Here is a 23,918-nt window from a genome sequence, read left to right on the forward strand (position 1 = left end):
CAACGATTGCTGTTATTTGTGGCTAAGTTGTGAAGTGATTTGTTACCGGCCACAGCTAATGAGAAGAGCAGCCACATCCTGTTTCTGGGGCAGCGTGGTCATCACTAGCATGACCCCATCAGACGGGTTCTGGGTGTGACTGTGTTGCGGCACCACTACTGGCCAGCAGCCGGGATTCTTCCTGCTCACTTCCCAATCCTGATTCCCCAGTTCACTCCTGGGATTCTGCGAGCGACCCCAGATCCTCTCCATAAATTCCCTTTCTGCCCCTGAGGTGGCATCTGTTGCTTGGAACTAAATCTGTGATACATTCTTTAAGCCTTTTGTCCGTTGGAATATTTTTCATCATTCAAAAAATTTTCTTTTCCTTTTTGAGACAGGGTCTTGCTCTGTTGCCCAGGCTGGAGTGCAGTGGTGTGATCTCAGCTCACTGCAGCCTCAACCTCCCGGGCTCAAGCCATCCTCCCACTTCAGCCTCCTGAGTAGCTAGGACTTACAGACATGTGCCACCATGCCTGGCTAATTTTTCCAAAATTTTTTGTAGAGGTGGAGTTTCATCATGCTGCTCAGGCTGGTCTCTAACTACTGAGCTCAAGCAACCCGCCTGCCTCAACCTTCCAAAGTGCTGGGATTACAGCCATGAGCCACCACGTCTGACTTCATCATCTTTGAAGTCTCAGCTCAGACACTGCCTCTTCCTGGAAGCATTCCCTGACCTCCCAGGCTGAGTCAGGTGTCCTCTCTGGGTTCTTGCAACCCCCTGGGATTCCCTACCCCAGTCGTGCCCACTCTGGGTCATCAATGTCTAGGTACAGGTCTCTCTACTGGAAGGTGAGCCCAAGTGGGGCAGTGATCCAGGCTTCCTGACCAGCATTTTAAACAAGGTGGAGGGAGGCTTCGGTCACTCCAAGATGAGTCATGAGGTGATATCTCTTCTTCCTCAGCAAGAGACTGAAAATTACTAGTTATTCTGGGAGAAAGATGTCAGAGAGGAATGAAGGACAGAGAGAGGGGTAAGAGCAGAGCATGGCAGGGCAGGGTGGATGGCCATCAGGAAAATGTGTGGTCATTTTCACAGAGACTTAACCTGGATGTCTGGCGCTGGGTCTAGGGATGTTTTTTTTCCCCATGATGGAGGAGGAAGGTTGGATGCCTGATTCTCTGAGAACTTGGGACTCTGGACTCCTAAATCCTAACAGCAGGACTCCTGGGTATCACAGAGAAGGCTGGGGGCCCAGTTTCCTTTTTCTCCTCTTTTTTCTTTAAAGAAGAGTGGGGCCTGTTGTCCAGGCTGGAGTGCTGTGGTGCGATCACAGCTCCTTGCAACGTTGGCTTCCCAGGCTCAATCTTTCCCTTTTGGCCTCCCAAAGCCTTGGAATTACAAGTGTGAGCACTGTGCCGGATCCCAGATTCCATTAGAAGATCGGAGGGTGGAGGGGGCTGGGGGCCTGGACTCCTGGGTCTGAGGGAGGAGGGGCTGGGATCTGGACTCCTGGGTCTGAGGGAGGAGGGGCTGGGTTCTGGGCTCCTGGGTCTGAGGGAGGAGGGGCTGGGGCCTGGACTCCTGGGTCTGAGGGAGGAGGGGCTGGGGGCCTGGACTCCTGGGTCTGAGAGAGGAGGGGCTGGGGTCCTGGACTCCTGGGTCTGAGGTACGAGGGGCTGGAGCCTGGACTCCTGGGTCTGAGAGAGGAGGGGCTGGGGGCCTGGACTCCTGGGTCTGAGAGAGGAGGGGCTGGGGTCCTGGACTCCTGGGTCTGAGGGAGGAGGGGCTGGGGCCTGGACTCCTGGGTCTGAGGGAGGAGGAGGGAGCTGGGGGTCTGGACTTCTGCGTCTGAGGGAGGAGGGGCTGCGGACCTGGACTTCTGGATCTGAGGGGAGGAGGGGCTGGGGCCTGGACTCCTGTGGGTCAGGTGGGGACCAGGCCTGGGGACTGCCCTTTCCCAGTGCCGCTGCCCTGTGCTACCCCCTGCTGGCCACTGCACTCTTTGCACCCTGGAGGACAGAGCAGGCTTGGCAGTTTATTTCCTATTCACCACCCCCTTCCAGACCTTGGGGCTCCTGTTAGCAGCACATCTTGGGGCCCTGCAGGCGGAGAGAGGAGTGGGTTAGATTATGGCACCTGCAGGTGGAGGAGGTGGAGTGGGCCAGGGAGGGTTAGGAGAGTGGACTCACCTGCCTCAGGCCGGGGCAGGGTCCTGGGCTCCCAGGGCAGCTGGAGGGGAGTTCCCCTTTAGAAGTCTCTGCAATGGAGAGTTTGAGAGGGTGGTTGATGCTCGGCATCCGTCCTTTCCCAGAGCACCCTTCCAGTCCCTCCACTTACTCTGTAGCCCCCTCCCCGGCCTGGGGGCTGGAGGTGGCTTCCGGTGGGGCTGAGGCCACAGTCTTAATTCTTGGCAAGGGAAGAGGGGCCCGAAGTCTGGGGAAGGCCACAGGTGCCTGGGGGTTGGGGGGGAGATGAAGAAATGTCCCGCTAGCTGCAGCCTGGGGCCTGGGGACGTCATTTCAGAGGACCTGGACAGGGAGGACACATGACCGGACCCCCGGCCTTGTCCCCAGCCCATGCTGCCTTTTCCCTCTCGCCTCTAACTTGTGTAGGAAGAAGTTTTAGTTTGTCTGTTCACCTGTCCATCCATGTGTCCACCCCTTCTGCTCACTCCTGCGCCCCACACACTCCCCGAGCCTCTCCAATAGGGCGGGCCTTCCCTCCCTTTCCCTTTCTCCTTCCCTCCTTCCTTTTCCTTTTTCTTTCCTCTTTTTCATTCTGTTTTTCTCTCTCTCCCTCTCTGTCTTCCTCCCTCCCTTCCTCCTTCTCTTATTTCCTTCTTTTTAAAAACAAAAACAAACACACACACAAAAACAGGGGCAGGGCGCGGTGGCTCACGCCTGTAATCCCAGCGCTTCGGGAGGCCGAGGCGGGCGGATCACAAGGTCAGGAGTTCAAGACCAACCTGGTCAACATGGTGAAAAACCAGTCTCTACTAAATACAAAATTAGCCAGGCGTGGAGGCGCATGCCTGTAGTCCCAGCTACTTGGGAGGCTGAGGCAGGAGAATCGTTTGAACCCAGGAGGTGGCGGTTGTGGTGAGCCGAGATAGCACCACTGCACTCCAGCCTGGGTAACAAGAGCGAAACTCTGTCTCAAACAAAACAAAAAACAAAACAAAACAGCCAGGCGAGGTGGCTCACGCCTGTAACCCCAGCACTTTGGGAGGCCAAGGTGGGTGGATCACAAGGTCAGGAGTTCGAGACCAGCCTGGCCAACATGGTGAAAACCTCATCTCTACTAAAAATACAAAAATTAGCCATGGGTGGTGGTGGGCTCCTGTAATCCCAGCTACTCAGGAGGCTGAGGCAGGAGAATCGCTTGAACCCAGGAGGCAGAGGTTGCAGTGAGCTGAGATCATGCCACTGCACTCAGCCTGGGCAACAGAGCGAGACTCCATCTCAAAAAAACCAAAAAACAAAAAACCAAACAAAGTCTCACTCTGTTGCCTAGGCTGGAATGCAGTGATGCGACATAGCTCAGTGCAGCTTTGACCTCCTGGGCTCAAACCATCTTCCTGCCTCAGCCTCCCAAAGTGCTGGGATTACAGGCAGGAGCCACCGCACCAGGCCAAGGCTCTGTTCTCAGCTCTGAGAAGACAGCCGTGAATAAGACGAGAAACTATCTTTGTCCTGGCAGAGCTGATGCTCTACTGAGCCTAAGCCTTGCAGTGACTGATCAGCTCCTGAAGAAGGCAATGTCTCAGAGCGTGTTCCATGTCCTTCAGAGCGCCTGGGAGAGAGGAAGATGCGGGGAAGCCTCTTAGAGATGGGATGACCCAGCTGATGCCTGAGTGCAAGAAGGATCCAGAGGCTCCCAGTGGGTGGGGCCTGCTGGCTAGCTGGAAGGGCAGCAAGCGTTCAGTGTTGCTGGAAAGGAGGTGGAGTGGGCGAGGTCAAGAGGTGGGGAAGGAGGTCACATCCCCAGTCCCAGGTCTTCAGGGAGTCAAGAGGACTCTGGCCTGAGTTCTTGGAGCCCTGGGGAGGCAGTAGGCATTTCCTTCTTTCTTTTTTTTTTTAATTAAAAAAAATTGTTTTTTTAAAAGACGGGGTTTCACCATGTTGGTCAGGCTGGTCTTGAACTCCAGACCTCAGGTGATCCACCCGCCTTGGCCTCCAAAGTGCTTGGATTACAGGTGTGAGCCACCATGCCCGGCCTTTTTTTTTTTTAAATTTAAAATTTTTTTTTCTTTTTTTTTTTGAGATGGAGTTTCGCTCTTGTTACCCAGGCTGGAGTGCAATGGCGCGATCTCGGCTCACCACAACCTCCACCTCCTGGGTTCAGGCAATTCTCCTGCCTCAGCCTCCTGAGTAGCTGGGATTACAGGCACGCGCCACCGTGCCCAGCTATTTTTTTGTATTTTTTTTTAGTAGAGACGGGGTTTCACCATGTTGACCAGGATGGTCTCGATCTCTCGACCTCGTGATCCACCTGCCTCGGCCTCCCGAAGTGCTGGGATTACAGGCTTGAGCCACCGCGCCTGGCCTTTCTTTTTTTTTTTTTTGAGATGGATTTTTTGCTGTGTCACCCAGACTGAGTACAGTGGCACCATCTTCGCTCACTGCAACTTCCACCTCCTGGGTTCAAGCGATTCTCCGCCTCAGTCGCCTGAGTAGCTGGGATTACGGGCGCTCGCCACCACACCCAGCTAATTTTTGTATTTTTTAGTAGAAATGGGGTTTCACTATGTTGGCCCTGGTCTTGAACTCCTGACCTCAAGCGATCTGCCCACCTTGGCCTCCCAAAGTGCTGAGATTACAGGTGTGAGCCACCGCACCCGGCCGCCAGTGGGGATTTCTGAGACGTGAGGGAGGGGATATGACTCAGGTTACAGATGACTGATCTCGCTGGCCTCATCAAAACTCATGGAGAGGGTAGACGAAGCGGCTAATGCCAGTAATCCCAGCACTTTGGGAGGCTGAGACAGGAGGATCACTTGGGCCCAGGAGTTAGAGGCCAACTTGGGCAACACAGTGAAACTCTGTCTCTAATTAAATCAAAAACTTTAAAAAGGCTGGGCTGGGTGGCTCATGCCTATAATCCCAGCACTTTGGAAGGCTGAGGTGGGCAGATCACGAGGTCAAGAGATCGAGACCACCCTGGCCAACATGGTGAAAACCCATCTCTACTAAAAATACAAAAATTAGCTGGGTGTGGTGGCCTGCGCCTGTAGTCCCAGCTACTCGTGAGGCTAAGGCAGGAGAACTGCTTGAACCCAGGAGTCAGAGGTTGCTGTGAGCCGAGATGATGCCATTGCACTCAAGCCTGGAGACAGAGCAAGACTCTGTCTCAAAAAAACAAAACAAAACAAAAACCAGCCCGTGGGGTTTGTGCCAGGCTGGTCCCCATTATCCCCATGGATACCTCAAGGGCCAGAGAGATCCCCAGTGGTCAGTGGGGAGATCCAGCTCAATGGCAGTGTTGAATCGAGAAAGCAGTGTGCAGAGAGCAAGCCCAGGGGACGCAGCACCATACACAGATCACAACCACAGTGACACTGACCACTGACACAGTCCCACCACATCCAGTGTCCACAGCAGCTCCACCCCCATCTCTGAAAAACAATTTAAAAATGAGCCAGGTGTGGTGACGTGCACCTGTGGTCCCAGCTACTCTGGGGGCTAAGAAGGGAGGATCACTCAGGCCCAGGAGATTGAGGCTATAGTGAGCTGTGACTGCACCACTGCACTCCAGCCTGGGTGACAGAGGCCCCATCTTAAAACAAAGAAAAAAGCAGTGCTTGGTTCATAGCAAAAGTTATGACAGGCCGGGCGCAGTGGTTCACACCTGTAATCCCAGCACTTTGGGAGGCCGAGGCGGGCGGATCACCTGAGGTCAAGAGATCGAGACCATCCTGGTCAACATGGTGAAACCCCGTCTCTACTAAAAAAAAAAAATACAAAAATTAGCTGGGCACGGTGGTGCGTGCCTGTAATCCCAGCTACTCAGGAGGCTGAGGCAGGAGAATTGCCTGAACCCAGGAGGCGGAGGTTGCGGTGAGCCGAGATCGCGCCATTGCACTCCAGCCTGGGTAACAAGAGCGAAACTCCATCTCAAAAAAAGAAAAAAAGAAAAAAAGAAAAAAAGAAAAGGTAGGTAGGAGTGGACTGGAATTTTAATCAGCCAGGGTTTGGGGAGAGGAAAGGGCGGGTGAGGCGGAGGCTACAGCCTGGCAAAGCTGTGACCGTGGGGCCCGAGGTGCCTGCCTGCCTGCTGTCCTGGCTGCTCCCCTGTCACTGTCCTCAGGGAGCCGGCTGAGTGCCTCCTAATGTTTCCATTTGCTTCTGGCTGCAGGTTGGATCTGTTTTTAGCTTTCCTGGCTGGCTGCCCCCCCCCGCCGCCCCCTGCTTCCTGCTGGCTCTCTTGTTTGCTGTGGTCGAATAATGTTCCCGGACTTCCTGAGCTGTTTGTTTGAAGACAGCTGAGTATTGATCGAAGCCTGTGTGTACTCAGCCAGAGATGCTAGCAGAGATCTGCCTCTCCCCAGCAATCCAGGGTCTCCAAAATCCTGGGGTGGCGGCGTGGGGAGAAAAGAAAGCCAGGGCAGGGCTCATTAAAAAATAAGTAGGTCGGGCGCAGTGGCTCACATCTGTAACACCAGCACTTCGGGAGGCCCAGGCCCGCAGATCACCTGAGGTTGGGAGTTACTGACCAGCCTGACCAATATAGTGAAACCCCGTCTCTATTAAAACACACAAAATAGCCGGATGTGGTGTCACATGCATGTAATCCCAGCTGCTTGGGAGGCTGAGGTAGGAGAATCATTTGAACGCGGAGGCAGAGGTTGCAGTGAGCCGAGATTGCACCATTGCACTCCAGCCTGGGCAACAAGAGCAAAACTCCATCTTAAAACAAAACAAAAAATAAGGACCAGGTGCAGTGCCTCACCCCGTAATCCCAGAACTTTGGGAGGCCAACGTGGGCAGATCACGAGTTTAGGCATTTGAGACCAGCCTGGCCAACACAGTGAAACCCTGTCTCTACTAAAAATACAAAATTAGCTGGGTGTGGTGGCACATGCCTGTAATCCCAGCTACTTGGGAGGCTGAGTCAGGAGAATCGCTTGAACCTGGGAGGTGAAGGTTGCAGTGAGCCAAGACAGCACCACTGCACTCCAGCCTGGGCAACAGTGGAAGATCTGTCTCAAAAAAAAAGAACAAGGCCGGGCGCGGTGGCTCAAGCCTGTAATCCCAGCACTTTGGGAGGCCGAGGTGGGTGGATCACGAGGTCAGGAGATCGAGACCATCCTGGTCAACATGGTGAAACCCCGTCTCTACTAATACAAAAAATTAGCTGGGCATGGTGGCGCGTGCCTGTAATCCCAGCTACTCAGGAGGCTGAGGCAGGAGAATTGCCTGAACCCAGGAGGCGGAGGTTGCGGTGAGCCGAGATCGCGCCATTGCACTCCAGCCTGGGGATCAAGAGCGAAACTCCGTCTCAAAAAAAAAAAAAAAAAAAAAAGAACAAAAGAAAACAAGGGAAGAGGTCACAGAGCGGATGGATGCCAAGGATGAGTCTCTGCCCTGGCACCCCTGAGTGCCCAGGTGGACCAGGGACCCTGGAGGTGAGTGTGACCCCAGCCCCCAACCTCAGACCGGTGCTTGACTCACCACCTTTGGCTGGGCATTTCTGGGTTTCCTCGGGGGCAGTTCTGACCGTGGGGGCAGTGGAGGAGCCGAAAGGGGCACCTGGAGGGAACACACGGTGGAGAGGGGGCTTTTGAGCTGCCATTTCCTTCTCACCTTCACGTTCTCCTGCCTCGGCCCTGGCATTCAGGCACTGTTCTAGACTCAGGATATAACCGAGACCAAGAAAAGTGCGAACACTGAGGAGGGTTACAAGCAGGGAAAGCCACAGCCCCAGCCTTTGGGGAAGCAAAACACCAGGCCCGTAGGACCTGAGAATCTTACCAGCCCCTGCACTCTTAGAACCCAGGAGTGCAGGCCCCCAGCCCTTCCTCCCTCAGACCCAGGAGTCCAGACCCCAGCCCCTCCTCCCTCAGACCCAAGAGTCCAGACCCCAGCCCCTCCTCCCTCAGACCCAGGAGTCCAGGCCCCAGCCCCTCCTCCCTCAGACCCAGGAGTCCAGGCCCCCAGCCCCTCCTCCCTCTGATGCAGGAATCTGGATTCCATCTCCTGCCTGGCCCTGCTCACCTGCCCCAGCCCCAGCTCCCTGCCTTCCTGGTGACTGCCGTCTCCTGAGTCCTCAGCAGTAGCCCGGCCATGGAATTGGTAGATACTCACGGCCTCCCGGCCCTTGATCTCGCAGCGGCAGAAGGGGCAGGTCTGGCTGTCTGAGTGCTGGGGGATCGGGAGGGAAAGGGTTAATGCACCTGCCCTCCTCTTGGGCCATTGAGGAGCTCCCTGCCCAAAAGATTGATGTGGGAGGACGGACAGAGGAAGGGAGATGAAGGACAGAAGAGGAGTCCTGGAGAGAAGGGGAATGTGGAGGAAAATGCTGGGAGGGAAGGTGAGAGGGGAACAGAGCCAGAGCCCAGGTCAGGAGGGGCTGGCACAGGCTGGGGTCCCCGTGGAGCAGTGGCCACAGCTTCTGGGTCAGGCCTTACCAGGCTCAGACCTCCCTGGCCCTTGTTTTTTTTTTGAGACAGAGCCTTGCTCTGTCTCTCAGGCTGGAGTGCAGTGGCACGATCTCAGCACACTGCAACCTCTGCCTCCTGGGTTCCAGCGATTCTCCTGCCTCAGCCTCCCAGGTAGCTGGAATTATAGGCACCCGCCACCATGCCTGGCTAATTTTTTGTATTTTTAGTAGAGACGGGGTTTCACCATCTCGGCCAGGCTGCTCTTGAACTCCTGATCTCGTGATCCACCCGCCTTGGACTCCCAAAATGCTGGGATTACAGGCGTGAGCCACCGCGCCCGGCTGACTCTTTTTTGTTTGTTTTGAGGCAAGAGTCTCCCTGTCACCCAGGCTGGAGTGCAGTGGCGTGATCTCTGCTCACTGCAACCTCCGCCTCCTGGGTTCAAGCGATTCTCCTGCCTCAGCCTCCTGAGCAGCTGGGATTACAGGCGCCCACCTCCACACTTGGCTAATTTTTGTTGTTTTTAGTAGAGATGGGGTTTCACCATGTTGGCCAGGATGGTCTCAAACTCCCGAGCTCAAGTGATCCACCAGCCTCGGCCTCCCAAAGTGCTGGGATTACAGGCGTGAGCCACCGTGCCTGGCCTCACTGTGGCCCTTGGGAGATCACTATCCTCAGCCCCATTCTCCAGGAGATGAGGCCAAGGCTCAGAGAGGTGAAGCCATTGGCTCGGGATCACCCAGCAGGGCAGGAAGGAGAGCTTTCCACCTATAACATAGCCGGAGAGGGCGAAACAGAGGCAGCGTGTGCAGAGTGGGATGGAACCAGAGGCCCGGGGAAAGACAGTGGGGCTCCTGAGAGCTCCCTAGCCGCTCTCGGCCCTCTCTGGACTTCGGTTTCCCCATATGATCAATGAGGCATAGAGGAGATCCTCTCGGGGCTTTCCCTGTAGAGAGGGGGAGACCAGCTGGGAAGGCGGTGCAGGGGCAGGCCCACCTGCCAGGCAGCCAGGCAGCGGCTACAGAGCAGATGTCCACACGGCTCGATCTTCACATCCTTGTTGCTCTCAGCACAGATCTTGCAGAGCTCAAACGTGGAGTCCATGGCCCAGTAGAGCTGCAGCTGCTCCTGGCAGGTGAGAGGATAGAGGAGACGGGGAGAGGCATGCATCAGCCATGGGGATGCAACTCGGGCCACAGGAAGAAAATCCCAAACCTTGGCCAGGCGCGGTGGCTCATCCCTGTAATTCCAGCACTTTGGGAGGCAGAGGCAGATCACCTGAGATCAGGAGTTTGAGACCAACCTGGCCAGCATGTTGAAACCCTGTCTCTACTAAAAATACAAAATTTAGCTGGGAGTGGTGGCTAATAGTAGTCCCAGCTACTTGGGAGGCTGAGGCAGGAGAATCGCTTGAACCCTGGGGAGCTGAGATCGCACCACTGGACTCCAGCCTGGGCGACAAAAGAAAAACTCCATCTCAAAAAAAAAAAAATCCCAAACCTCTGTCTTGGCGCCTGTAATCCCAGCACTTCTGGTGGTCTAGGCGGGTGGATTGCTTGAGCCTAGGAGTTCTGGATCGACCTGGGCAGCATAGCAAGACCATGTCTCTATTTAAAAATAATAATAAACCAAACCTCTATGCCAGACCTGAACCCTCTCCTAAGTTCAAGGTGAGCATGTCCAACTGCCTTCTACATGTCTTTACTCATTTTGTGTGGGGTTTTTTTTTTTTTTTTTTTTTGAGACGGAGTTTCGCTCTTGTTACCCAGGCTGGAGTGCAATGGCGCGATCTCGGCTCACCGCAACCTCCGCCTCCTGGGTTCAGGCAATTCTCCTGCCTCAGCCTCCTGAGTAGCTGGGATTACAGGGACGCGCCACCATGCCCAGCTAATTTTTTGTATTTTTAGTAGAGACGAGGTTTCACGATGTTGACCAGGATGGTCTCAATCTCTTGACCTCGTGATCCACCCGCCTCAGCCTCCCAAAGTGCTGGGATTATAGGCGTGAGCCACTGCGCCCGGAGGTTCAAGTGATTCTTGTGCCTCAGCCACCCAACTCTCATGCCTCAGCTTGGATTACAGGTGTGAGCACCATGCCTGGGAAATTTTTGTAATTTTAGTAGAGATGGGGCTTTACTCTGTTGGCCAGGCTGGTCTTGAACTCCTGATCTCAAGGGATCCGCCTGCCTTGGCCTCCCAGAGTACTGGGATTACAGGCGTGAGCCACCACACCCGGACTCTAAATTTGAATTTCATATAAACAGTGAATACAATTTGAAGTGTAAGAATGTTCCAAATATTGCATGGGATGTATTTATACTAAAAAAATTTAGGGCCAGGTACAGTGGCTCATGCCTGTAATCCCAGCACTTTGGGAGGCTGAGGCGGGTGGATCACCAGAGGTCAGGAGTTCAAGACCAGCCTGACCAACATGGCAAAACCTCATCTCTACTAAAAACACAAAAATAGCTGGGTGTGGTGGTGCATGCCTGTAATCCCAGCTACTCGGGAGTCTGAGGCAGGAGAATCACTTGAACCCAGGAGATGGAGGTTGGGGTAAGCCAAGATCGTGCCATCACATTCCAGCCTGGGCAAAAAGCGGAATTCTGTCTCAATAAATAAATAAATAAATAAAAATAAATTATTTGTTGTTTCTCTCTCACTCATGCGGTGGCTATAAAGAGTAGGAGCTGGCACGGGGCTATTGCTGGCTAATGCTCAATTGCGTTAGCTGTCCTGATGATCTCAGCAGCATCAGTTCCTTATTTAATCCCTGTGATCACCCCTAGGAGAGAGGCAGGAGGAGCCGTATTTTCTGAAAGAATAACTGAGCCTCAGAGAGGTCAAGTGATTTACCCAAGGTCACACAGCCACCAAGCCAGCATTCCACCCCAGGCCTCTGAGCCCAGGCAGTGTGGGTGTGGCAGGGTCGGGGAACGGGGACGGCAGGTGCAGGTGCGTGTCTCACCTCTGACACGTGGATGCGCTGCTGGGGTTCTGCCTGGCAGAGCTCAGTCAGGTCTGGGTTGTGGTTCTTCCCATCTGGGTAGAGGTAGCTGGGGGAAGGGAAGAGAGGGTGACTGGGGGGCCATCCAGTACCTCCCACCCCAGGATGAACAAGGATCTTTCCCCCTACAGGGCCCCATATTTCCCTGAGATGAGGATCTGCCCCAAATCCATTGCTGGCCTGGGGTTCTCTTCCCTCTGCCCTCCTCTAATTGGGACTGTCTTCTCAAATACCCCCGGGCAGGGCTGTGTGCACTGAGACCCCCAAAGAAGCGGACACGAAACCTCGGTGACTCAAGCTCCAGAAACAAGGATGAGATAGAATAACAACCAGAAAACAGGATGAAAATTTCTGGCTTGGCCGGGCGTGGTGGCTCATGCCAGTAATCTCAGCACTTTGGGCGGCCGAGGAGGAAAAATCACTGGAGGTGAGGAGTTGAAGACCATCCTGGCCAACATGGAGAAACCCTGTCTCTACTAAAAATACAAAAATTAGCTGGGCGTGGTGGCAGGCGCCTGTAATCCCAGGTACTTGGGAGGCTGAGGCAGGAGAATTGCTTGAACCGGGAAGATGGAGGTTGCAGTGATTGTGCCACTGCACTCCAGCCTGGGTGACAGAGTGAGACTCCGTCTCAAAAAAAAAAAAAAAAAAAAAAGGAAAAGAAACCTGTTTGGCTCACTGCAACCTCCACCTCCCAGGTTCAAGTGATTCTCCTGCCTCGGCCTCCCAAAGTGCTGGGAATACAGGCGTGAATCACCACGCCTGGCTTAATTTTTGTACTTTTAGTAGAGACAGGGTTTCACCATGTTGGCCAGGCTGGTCTTGAACTCCTGACTTCATGATCCGTTTGGGCCCTATCTATCTACGGCCACTTGGTGCAAACCTCAGACGTGCCCCTTCCTCAAGGCCTTTGACTGCCACCTGCTGGAACCCTGTAGTACCGCAGATTTGAGATGTCTGCTTTGTGAGTGGTTGCACCTTCAAACGTGGTGGCTACCGGCAGTGCTCAACATGCAAGATTTTTTGAACCATATTTTACTGACACCCTCCTCCTACCAGAATGGAGACTCACAAGCCGTCCTTTTGCCCCTTCAGGAGCACCTGGGACAGAGGTTTGTTGGCAGGGATGGTCTGCAGGATGCTGCCATCTGAGCTCACGTAGCCGATGGCCCACTGCCCCAGGCGAGTACAGCTGGGCCGGAAGATGTAGCTGGAGGGAGAGGGAGGTAGGAAGTGGTGAGGGAGTGGTCACCACTGTCCCTTCTGCGAACTCCCAGTCCCCCGACCTGTTGGGAATCCAGGTGTCTAAGTCCTCGCCCCAGCTTCCCATCCTTCAGGCAAAGGTGTGTGCTGGATCCCCGCCTGCCTCTACAGGGATATCTGCTGTTTCTGCCTGCTTGGGTCTTTTACAATAAAAACAGTCCTGTTTCCATTTGGAGAGCTCTTCCCGCTTCACTGCAGTTTAAACAAGGCTGGGTTGGCCAATCAGTGCATCTCAGGACCCCTGACCACAGTGATGGAAGCCCTTTCTGGGACTTTTGTTGGAAGCATCAGAAGAAGGTGCTCTCTTTCTTACACAGGCTGCCAAGAAGATGGGGTACACAGCTGGGACTTCTAGAGGTCATTTGTCACCATGAGGAGAAACCATGTTTGAGAATGAAGCCAACACACAGGAAAGCAGAGAAAGGGGATGAACAGGAACTGATCCCTGACAATAGCTACTGAGCACCTGGATGCAGCTGTGCCTGAAACCCACAACCTGGCCTTCTTTTCCTTTTTCTTTTTTTTCTTTTCTTCCTTTTTATTTTATTTTATTTTTTATTTATTTATTTATTTTGAGACGTAGTTTTGCTCTCGTTACCCAGGCTGGAGTGCAATGGCGCGATCTCGGCTCACCGCAACCTCCGCCTCCTGGGTTCAGGCAAGTCTCCTGCCTCAGCCTCCTGAGTAGCTGGGATTACAGGCACGCGCCACCGTGCCCAGTTAATTTTTTTGTATTAGTAGAGACGGGGTTTCACTATGTCGACCAGGATGGTCTCGATTTCTCGACCTCGTGATCCACCCGCCTTGGCCTCCCAAAGTGCTGGGATTACAGGCTTGAGCCACCGCACCCGGCCTCTTTCTATTTTTTGAGACAGAGTCTCATTCTGTTGCCCAGGCTGGAGTGTAACGGCACAATTTTGGCTCACTGCAACCTCTGCCTCTCAGGTTCAAGCGATTCTTGTGTCTCAACCTCCTAAGGAGCTGGACTACAGGCCACGCACCACCATGCCTGGCTACTTTTTGTATTTTTAGTAGAGACTGGGTTCCACCATGTTGGCCAGGCTGGTCTCAAACTCCCAACATCATGTGATATGCCCACCTTGGCCTCCCAAACTACTGGGATTAAAGGTGTGAGCCACCACACTTGGCCTTTTCTTTTCTTTTTCTTTTTTTTTTTTTTGAGACGGAGTTTTGCTCTTGTTACCCAGGCTGGAGTGCAATGGCGCGACCTCGGCTCACCGCAACCTCTGCCTCCTGGGTTCAGGCAATTCTCCTGCCTCAGCCTCCTGAGTAGCTGGGATTACAGGCACGCGCCACGATGCCCAGCTAATTTTTTGTATTTTTAAGTAGAGACGGGGTTTCACCATGTTGACCAGGATGGTCTCGATCTCTTGACCTCGTGATCCACCCGCCCCGACCTCGCTGGGATTATAGGCGTAAGCCACCGCGCCCAGCCTTTTTTTTTTTTTTTTTTTTTTTTTTGAGACAGAGTCTTGTCCTGTCACTCAGGCTGTAGTGCAATGGCGTGATCCTGGCTCACTGCAACCTCCGCCTCCCAGGTTCAAGTGATTCTCCTGCCTCAGCCTCCCGAATAGCTGGGACTACAGATATGTGTCATCACACCCAGCTGATTTTTTTGTATCTTTAGTACAGACAGGGTTTCACCATGTTGGCCAGGCTGGTCTCCGACTCCTGACCTCATGATCCACACGCCTCGGCCTCCCAAAGTGCTGGGATTACAGGCGTGAGCCACCGCGCCCGGCCTGGCCTTTTCAATTACAAGAATTTATTCTTTCCTTTTTCTTTTCCCTTAAATCAGTTGAAGCGTAACTGGAGGAGTGCTAATGCCCTCACCTTCCTACCCCTGCACCTCAGTCCTGCAGACTCACAAACCTGACTTCCTGTTCTCTTGGTATTCTAGACAGCTCAATTCTCAGGGGGGACCCAACAGCGCAAAGCTCTTGGCTTTAAATAATTTAAGGACTCGTGTGTCTAGTTGCTCGGTCTCCTATGCCAATAGGTGGGAAAGTCATACTCAAACTATGGAACAGATGGTGCCACATGGCTCTGACCTACCAGAAATGGACCTTACCCTGAAGCAGGGTTTTTGGGCTGCTTGCTAGACCAGGGACTGTCCCTTAGCTGCAAGATTATAGGACAGTACGGGAGGTCTTGAGAGAAGAGGCAGGCTGGCAGGGGCACTCAGTGTCCTGCCTCTGAGCTACCAACTCTCTGGGGTCCCGGGTACCTCCGTTCCCACTCTTGGAAGGACATCTGGGCTCCACACTGCACCAGCCCAGAACCCAGACCCCGGAGCCCTCAGCCTGGTTCCCCTGAGTCCTGGACCTTTACCTGCCTGGCTTGTCCGTGTAGGCCTGCAGACGCTCCTGGACCTCATCATAGGTGAGGAAGGCCATGTAGCCTGGGTGGTTGACTGCCAGGAGCTGCCAGTTCTTGAGGAGTGTTGGCCATGGCTGTGGAGGGGCAGGGCTTGGTTCACGGAGAGACCAGGGAAGCAGCTCACATCCCTAAGCAGTCCCCAGGACCCGACAATCCAGCCACCTCCTTTACACCCATGGGACCTTCAGGCATATCCCTTTTACAAGAAGACTCCAAGCCCTTCTTTCTCCAGGATTCAGGAGTTTGTGACCTTAGCCCCCTCCTCCCTTAGACCCAGGAGTCCAGACCCCAGCCCCTCCTCCCTCAGACCCAGGAGTCCAGGCCCCCAGCCCCTCCTCCCTCAGACCCAGGAGTCCAGGCCCCCAGTCCCTCCTCCCGCAGACCCAGGCTCCAGCCCTGTTTTTCCTCCAGGACCTGAGCCTGGCTCCCAGCCTTGGCCATCCTGACCTGGAAGAGCCTGGTGAAGATGTCGAACTCGAAGATGGACACGTGCCCGCTGCAGGTGAGGTCGATGGTGGTGCGCAGGGCCAGGGCCGTGCAGCCTGGCTCCACCGGGTGGCAGGTGCCCAGGAGCGACTCAAACTCAGCCCAGGACAGCACACACCTGGGTGGGAGGGTGGGGGAGACACCGCTGAGGCCTCCGGGAGCCGACGATGGGAGGGTCTCCAGGAGGGAAGCAGCAGTGGCCTGGCCAGGGCAGGATGGGGCTCCAGGAGGCGAGGGTCCCTGAGGACAGGTCTTACTCACCGGGCTCCGCAGTGCTCCCTCCAGAAGACGTGGGCTGGGGCCTTGGTGAGCTGGTACACATGTCCGCAGTATCTTCCCCCAGGGAAAAGCGCTTGCAGCTCTGCGTGCATGTGGCTGAAGACGACGGCCAGCTTGGCCAGCTGGCGCCTGTGGGGAGGGGCAAGGACTCCAGCTGTTCTTGGGGCTCCCACCGACACCCTCTTCCTCCCAGAAAGGGGAACGCCTGCAGGGACAAGGCTCCGGACCCTCTCTCATCAGTGCGAGGTAAGTGTCCATTCCTGCAGGGCACGGTGGCTCATGCCTGTAATCCCAGCACTTTGGGAGGCTGAGCCTGGCCAACATGGTGAAACCCTGACTCTACTAAAAATACAAAAGTCAGCCTGGTGTGGTGGCAGGCACCTGTAATTCCAGCTACTTGGGAGGCTGAGGCAGGAGAATCGCTTGAACCTGGGAGGCGGAGGTTGACGTGAGCTCAGATTGGGCCACTGCACTTCAGTGTGGGTGACAGAGCAAAACTCCCTCTCAAAAAAACCCAACAAACAAACAAACAAACAAACAAACAAAAAGAGAAAAGAAAATTAAAAACTATATACATGGATTTTATTAGATTTTGGCCAGGTGCAGTGGCTCACGCCTGTAATCCCAGCATTTTGGGAGGCCGAGGCGGATGGATCACTTGAGGTCAGGAGTTTGAGAACAGCCTGGCCAACATGGTGAAACCCTATCTCTAATAAAAACTACAAATATTATCCCTGCGTGGTGGCAGGCGCCTGTAATCCCAGCACTTGAGAGGCTGAGGCAGGGGAATCACTTGAACCCGAAGGTGGAGACTGTAGTGAGTCAAAATTGTGCCACTGCACTGCAGCCTGGGCAACAGAGTAAGATCCCCGACTCAAAAAAAGTTATGCTGAATTTTGCAGAAATCCAGCTCTCCTATACATTAAGGGAAGACTATTTGATTCTGTATCATCGTGGTTCTACCTACAGGTACGGGTGTCTGACTGGTCAATTCCGCCTTCCAGAATAATTATGCCTCGGCATTTTCATTCAAAACATAGATAATATGTTAGGAAAAAACATTTATCTTATGACTCTCTTGTAATTTGGGCATTACAATGATTAAAAAACTGTGAGTGGGTAGGTTGTTAAAACTCTGCATGTCATTTCAGGATGAATTAAGGAAACACTGGGCCGGGCATGGTGGCTCTTGCCTGTAATCTCAGCACTTTGGGAGGCTGAGGTGGGAAGACTGCTTGAGGGCAGGAGTTTGAGCCAGCCTAGCCAACAGAGCAAGACCTCCTCTCTACCAAAAAATAAGATTAGCCTGGCATGTGGTGCGCCTGTGGTCCCAGCTACTTGGGAGGCTGAGGTGGGAGGATCACTTGAGCCCAGGAGTTTGAGGCTGCTCATGATGGTGCCAGTGCCCTGCAGCCTGGGCGACAGAGCAAGATACTGTGTCCAAAAAAAAAAAAAAAAAAAAGGCTCCCACAGCCATGGGAGCCTTGAGATGGCTCACGCATGTAATCCCAGCACTTTGGGAGGCTAAGGTAGGCGGATCACCTGAGGTCAGGAGTTCGAGACCAGCCTGACCAACATGGAGAAACCCCATCTCTACTAATAATACAGAATTAGTTGGGTGTGGCGGTGCATGCCTGTAATCCCAGTTACTTGGGAGGCTGAGTCAGGAGAATTGCTTGAACCGGGGAGGTGGAGGTTGCAGTGAGTCAAGATCGCACCATTGCACTCCGGCCTGGGCGACAAGAGCGAAACGCCGTCTCAAAAAAAAAAAAAAAAGGAAACATTACAAAATATCTGCCATAACGAAGTGGCATGGGGTCACTGAACTAGACCTTGTCCTGCGCCCCAAACCTTGCCTGCCCTGTCATTCTGACTGTCACCCTGAGGTTCCTTCCTCAGTGTAGAACAGAAGGGGGGTGGTCTCCAGGCAAGGTTGGGTCTGGAGCCACCTGTTCCCCGGGAACTAAAGACCAAGTGGGTGGTCCAGGCAGAGTCCATGATGGGGGCCTAAGGATCAGTTTCTTCGGCTGTGTCCATCTACCTCTCCTCAACCTAGAAGCCCATGGGATTCCCACATTCTGAGGCCAGATCCTCCCAGCTTGGCCTCCCAAAGAGCTGGGATTACAGGTTCGAGCCATCGTACTCGGCCAGACCAGGCCAAGTTCTGATCACAAATGTGCACACATCTGGAGAACTTCAAATCAGAGAATAATAGAAATAGCTAATTTTTATTTTATCCTCAAAGTAGGCAGCCCCAAGAGAGCCCTGAATTCTGAGATAGTGGGATAGTGGTAACCAGAATAGGGCTGCTGGAGGACCAAGGAAAAAGCAAAATGGGGGCTGGGGGCATGGGCCCAAGGAAGGAGAAAACTGGGTGGCACATTTTCGGGTTCCCTCAGGAAGGAGGGGCTGGGGCCTGGGTCTGAAGGAGGAGGGGCCAGGGTCTGATTCTGAAGGAAGAGGGGCTGGGGTCTGGACTACTCGGTCTGAGGGAGGAGGCCACTGGGGGCCTGGACTCCTGGGTCTGAGGGAGGAGGGGCTGGGGTCTGGACTACTTGGTCTAAGGGAGGAGGGACTGGGGGCCTGGACTCCTGGGTCTGAGGGAGGAGGGGCTGGGGCCTGGACTCCTGGGTCTGAGGGAGGAGGGACTGGGGGCCTGGACTCCTGGGTCTGAGGGAGGAGGGGCTGGAGTCTGGATTCCTGGGTCTGAGGGAGGAGGGCTGGGAGCGAGAGATCTGGGCCTCACCCCTGCGGACTCTGTTCTTGGGCGAAGGCTCACCTGAGTCTGGATCCCTCCCGGAAGAGTTCGTCGTTGGCGCTCCTTTGGCCCCGGGGCGGCAGCAGCTCGGCCACCTGCCTGCTCTTGGCCTCCAGATTGGCCAGGTAGATGACTAAAAAGTTCCCGGAGCCTCCGGGATCCCCGGGGTCGCCTCCGCCGGCAGCCCGACGAGCTTGAGCCACCTCTTGAAGCAGCTGCGCTGTGCGGGGCAGCAGGTCCCGAAGCGAAGGGGGACTCATGGACAGCCGGGGGTCGCTGCATTGCTCTTCCAGGCGCCGCAGCAGCCTCACCGCCCGGTTAAAGGCGCGGGCCTCTTCCCGCTGTCGCCCCCGCGGGGCCAACGCCACAGCCATGGGAGACTCCCGTGTGCCGCAGGGACCGATGCGGCCGGGACAGGCGCGGCCTCGCCCAGAGTGAAAGGAGAGGGCGGGCCCTAGAGAACGGGGAGGGGACTGCAGGTACTAGTGTCTCCACAGGGGGCGGGGCTGGAGGATCTGGCACGTGGGTTTTCCAGAGGTGGGATTTGGAGACCGGAAGCGGAGGCTCATGCTTGTAATCCCAGAACTTTGCGTGGCCGAGGTGGGAGGATCACGTGAACCAGGAGTTCAAGACCAGCCTGGCCAACATAGTGAGGCCCCATCTCTAAAAATATATTTTAAAAATAAAATAAAATTTGGCCAGGCGCTGTGGCTCACACCTGTAATCCCAGCTCTTTGGGAGGCCCAGGTGGGAGAATCACCTGAGGTCGGGAGTTCGAGAGCAGCCTGGCCAACATGGTGAAACCTCATCTCTACTAAAAATACAAAAATTAGGCCAGGCGCAGTTGCTCACGCCTGTAATCCCAGCACTTTGGGAGGCCGAGGTGGGTGGATCATTTGAGGTCAGGTGTTTGAGATCAGCCTGGCCAACATGGCGAAATAAAATACCAAAATTACCTGGGTGTGGTGGCAGGTGCCTGTAATCCCAGCTACTTGGGAGGCTGAGTCAGGAGAATTGCTTGAACCTGGGAGGTGGAGGTTGCAGTACGCCGGAATCATACCACTACACTCTAGCCTGGGTGACAGAGCAAGACTCCATCTCAATAAATAAATAAATAAATACAAAAATTAGCTGGGCATGGTGGTGTGCCTCTAATCCCAGTTACTCGGAGGCTGAGGCAGAAGAATTGCTTGAACCCAGGAGGCGGAGGTTGCAGTGAGCCAAGATCACGCTACTGTACTCCAGCCTGGGTGACAGAGTGAGACTCTGTCTCAGAAACAGCAACAACAAAAAACAAAAAGAAAAAAAACAAAAAACCGGGATGAAAACCCATTAGCCTGACAAAAGTTCAAAGTGTTGACTATGCAGGTGTTGGCAAGGAGCTGGTGTGAGTGCAAATGCACAAACTACGTTGGAGAGCAATTTAGCAGCATCCAGGAGACCTTTGGACAAATGGACAGGGCGGGTCCATGTCTGGCTGCCTCTTTCAGAGCTGTGGCTTGAAAATACTTTTGCTGATATCTGGACATTAGGACAGCAATACACCTGAAGTGAGAGTTTCACAGGAGAGCTCTCACTCCAGCTGTGAGCCTGGACTCTAATGTCTTCTATTTAATTCCATTTTATTAAGGGAAACATGGTTTATAACCCACTAAATTGATTTTGCAACCCACTAATGGATCTTGTTCGGCCGTTTGAAAAATACTGCCCTAAGAAACTCCAAGAGACATGCTCAGGGATGTTAATTGCATTCTTGTCGGAAGTGGAGGAGAGTGGAAACAAGGTGGGCAGGTGTTCACCACCATCAGCCCGACATAAACTGTGGCGTGCTCTCACAATAAAACTCTTGTGCAGCAATTAAGGTGAGTGAACTGGACACAAATACCAACCATGTGTGTCGTGAACACATGATGATGAGTGGCCTGGGTTGAATCGTTCCCCTCCCCGCCAAATTCATGTCCGCTGGAACTTATGAATGTGGCCATATTTGGAAATAGGGTCTTTGGATATGTAATCAGGTTAGGATGAGGTCGTATTGGATTGAGGTGAGTCCTAAATCTGACTGATGTCCTTATGAAAAGGAAATTTGGATACAGTTACAGCTGTGCGTGTGCACGTGCGTGCGCACACACACACACACACAACATATGATGATGGCAGCAGAGAGATTGGAGTGGTGCATCTATAAGCCAACAAATACCAAAGATGATCAGCGAACGCCAGAAGCTGGAAGAGGGTGGTGCTCACGCCTGTAATCCCGGCACTTTGGGAGGCCGATGTGGGAGGATTGGTTGAAGCCAGGAGCTTGCGATCAACTTGGCAACATAGCAAGGCCCTATCTCTGCAAAAAAAGAAAAATAAAAACAAAAGACTGGGCATAGTGGCATGCTGCCTGTGGTCCCAGCTACTCAGGAGGCTGAGGTGGGAGGATTGCTTGAACCCGGGAAGCAGAGGTTGCAGTGAGCCAAGATCACACCATTGCACCCCACTCCTGGGCAACAAAAGAGAGAAAATTTCGTCTCAAAAAAAAAAAAAGAAAGAAAAAAGAAAAAAAAATCTGCAACTACATAAACTCTTTTCCCAGATTTGATCCAGGTTTTTTTTTTTAATTTTTTAATTTAATTTAATTTTTTTTAATAGAGACGGGGTTTCACCATGTTGGTCAGGATGGTCTCGATCTCTTGACTTCATGATCTGCCTGCCTCGGCCTCCCAAATGCTGGGATTACAGGCGTGAGCCACTGCACCCGGCCAATCCAGGCTTTTTAAAATCCGCTTTGCAACTATATGAACTCTATTTCCAGATTTGACCCAAAGTGGATACAAACGAAGTGAATAACATGAAAAGATGCTCCACAATATGATCTGTTAAGGAAATGAACATGAAAACCACAGTGAATGCTGCTTCACACCCACTAGGACGACTGTCATAAACGAGACAATCACAAGTGTTGGCAAGGATGTGGAGGAATTGGAACCCTCTACACTGCTGGCGGGAATGTAAAATGGTGCAGCTGCTTTGGAAAATAGTTTGGCAGCTCCCTGAAATGTTAAACATAGGGCTAGAGCATTCCTACGTGTATATATATATTCCAGAGAGTTGAAAGCACATATCTATCCAAAGACTTGTGGAACAACCTAAACGTCCATCAGCTGAAGAACAGATGAACAAAATGTGGTCTACTCATACAACAGAAAATGGTTTGGCCATTAATAGGAATGAAAGTGGCCAGGCGTGGTGGCTTATGCCTGTAATCCCAGCATTTTGGAAGGCTGAGGCTGGAGGGTCACCTGAGGTCAGGAGTTCAAGACCAGCCTGACCAACATGGAGAAACCCGTCTCTACTAAAAATAGAAAATTAGCCGGGTGTGGTGGCTCGTGCCTGTAATCTCAGCACTTTGGGAGGCCAAGGCAGGCAGATCACCTGAGGTCAGGGGTTCGAGACCAGCCTGGCCAACATGGCGAAACCCTGTCTCTACTAAAATGCAAAAATTAGCCAGGTGTAGTGGTGGGCACCTATAATTCCAGCTATTTGGGAGGCTGAGGCAGGAGAATCTCTTGAACCCGGGAGGTGGAGGTTGCAGTGAGCTGAGATAGTGCCATTGCACTCCAACTTGGGCGACAGAGCAAGACTCCATCTCAAAAACAAACAAACAAAAAAGCTAGAAGAGAATAATTGTGATGTTCTAAACAAAGAAAAGGTAAACGAGGCGATGGATATCCCAGTTACCCTGATTTCATCATTGCACGTTGTATACATGCATCAAAACATCACATGTACCCCCATAATATGTTAACACACCTATGTTATGTCAAAAAAATACAAAAAAGAGAAAGTATGTTAGGGGTTGTCTGGAGCTGGAAGGGTGTTGAGGGGAAATAGAGAGTGGCTACTAACAGGTATGGGGCTTTTTTGAGGGGTGAACAAATGTTTTGAAGTAGTCTGGTGGGTGGGACATGGTGGCTCACACCTGTAACCCCAGCATTTTGGGAGGCTGACATGGGTGGATTGCCTGAGCTCAGGAGTTGGAGACTAGCCTGGGCAACACTGTGAAACCCCGTCTCTACGAAAGTACAAAAAGTTAGCTGGGCGTGGTGGCGTGCACCTGTAATCCCAGCTACTCAGGAGGCTGCGACTGGAGAGTCGCTTGAACCCAGGAGGCAGAGGTTGCAGTGAGCCGAGATCGGGCCATTGTACTCCAGCCTGGGGGACAGAGCAAGACTCTGTCTCAAAAAAAAAAAAAAAAGAAAAGAAAAGAAAAAGAAAAGGTAAATTGTATGAAAACACCGAATGGCAGATGACGCCGGTGCAGCGAGGGTCCCGGAGGCCCCAGGTGCCCTGGGATGGGGAACCGCGGTGGCTTCTTCGGAGGCTTCCGCAGTGGCATCGGGGTGGGGGATAAGGAGTGGATGCCGGTCACCAAGCTGGGCCGCCTGGTCAAGGTCATGAAGATCGAGTCCCTGGAGGAGATCTGTCTCTTCTCCATGTCCATCAAGGAATCTGAGATCACTGACTTTTTCCTGGGGGTCTCTTACAAGGACGAGGTTTTGAAGATTATGCCAGTGCAGAAGCAGACCCGAGCCGGCCAGCACACCAGGTTCAAGGCGTTTGTTGCCGTTGGGGACTACAGTGGCCACGTCGGTCTGGGTGTTAAGTGCTCCAAGGAGGTGACCATTGCCATCCGCGGGGCCATCATCCTGGCCAAACTCTCCATTGTCCCGGTCCGCAGAGGCTGCTGGGGGAACAAGATCGGCAAGCCCCACACCGTTCTTTGCAAGGTGACAGGCCGCTGCGGCTCTGTGCTGGTGCACCTCATCGCCGCGCCCAGGGGCACTGGCATTGTCTCGGCGCCTGTGGCCAAGACACTGCTCATGATGGCTGGTGTCGATGACTGCTATGCCTCAGCCAGGGGCTGTACTGCCACCCTGGGCAACTTCGCCAAGACCACCTTTGATGCCATCTCTAAGACCTAGAGCAGCCTGACCCCCAACCTTCGGAAGGAGATGGTATTCACCAAGTCTCCCTATCGGGAATTCACTGACCACCTTGTCAAGGCCCTCGCCAGAGTCTCTGTGCAGAGGACCCAGGCTCCAGCTGTGGCTACAACATACGGTTTTTATACAAGAAAAATAAAAATGGTATGA

At 53.4% G+C, this 23,918-nt stretch overlaps 1 protein-coding gene and 1 pseudogene across 2 annotated transcripts; one reads left to right on the plus strand and one right to left on the minus strand.

The window, feature by feature from the left end:
* Positions 1–1,534: 1,534 nt before the first annotated feature.
* Positions 1,535–19,148, minus strand: CBLC (Cbl proto-oncogene C). 2 transcript variants are annotated; one of them, XR_010344184.1, is made up of 12 exons: positions 18,796–19,148; positions 15,999–16,145; positions 15,699–15,855; positions 15,204–15,325; positions 12,661–12,798; positions 11,550–11,637; positions 9,579–9,710; positions 8,197–8,343; positions 7,654–7,731; positions 2,321–2,436; positions 2,173–2,240; positions 1,535–2,082 (listed from the first exon to the last, which is right to left on the minus strand). XR_010344184.1 is itself a non-coding variant. In XM_012446558.3 (11 exons), the coding sequence occupies exons 1-10, from the start codon at positions 19,146–19,148 to the stop codon at positions 2,178–2,180; spliced, it is 1,425 nt and encodes a 474-aa protein (XP_012301981.2). In that variant the 3' UTR covers positions 1,535–2,082; positions 2,173–2,177. The 2 variants fall into 2 exon arrangements, 1 of the variants encoding a protein (XP_012301981.2); XM_012446558.3 differs by lacking the exon at positions 2,321–2,436.
* A 3,916-nt stretch (positions 19,149–23,064) lies between these two features.
* On the plus strand, positions 23,065–23,918 carry LOC105713029 (small ribosomal subunit protein uS5-like; annotated as a pseudogene).

Source organism: Aotus nancymaae, unplaced genomic scaffold (genome assembly GCF_030222135.1).
Source record: "Aotus nancymaae isolate 86718 unplaced genomic scaffold, 86718_ANA_hifiasm-v0.15.2.pri h1tg000028l, whole genome shotgun sequence".
In the NCBI taxonomy this organism is placed as follows: domain Eukaryota; kingdom Metazoa; phylum Chordata; class Mammalia; order Primates; family Aotidae; genus Aotus; species Aotus nancymaae.

What these genes read in the sequence shown, in the direction of transcription:
- CBLC (XM_012446558.3), bottom strand. Translation starts at nt 19,148, where the DNA reads ATGGCTGTGGCGTTGGCCCCGCGGGGGCGACAGCGGGAAGAGGCCCGC. An exon ending in TACACGGACAAGCCAGGCAG is followed by an intron (nt 12,799 to 15,203) that starts GTAAAGGTCCAG and finishes CTCTCCCTCCAG; the next exon opens with CTACATCTTCCGGCCCAGCT. An exon ending in GGGAGCTGGGGCTGGGGCAG is followed by an intron (nt 7,732 to 8,196) that starts GTGAGCAGGGCC and finishes TGTTCCCTCCAG; the next exon opens with GTGCCCCTTTCGGCTCCTCC.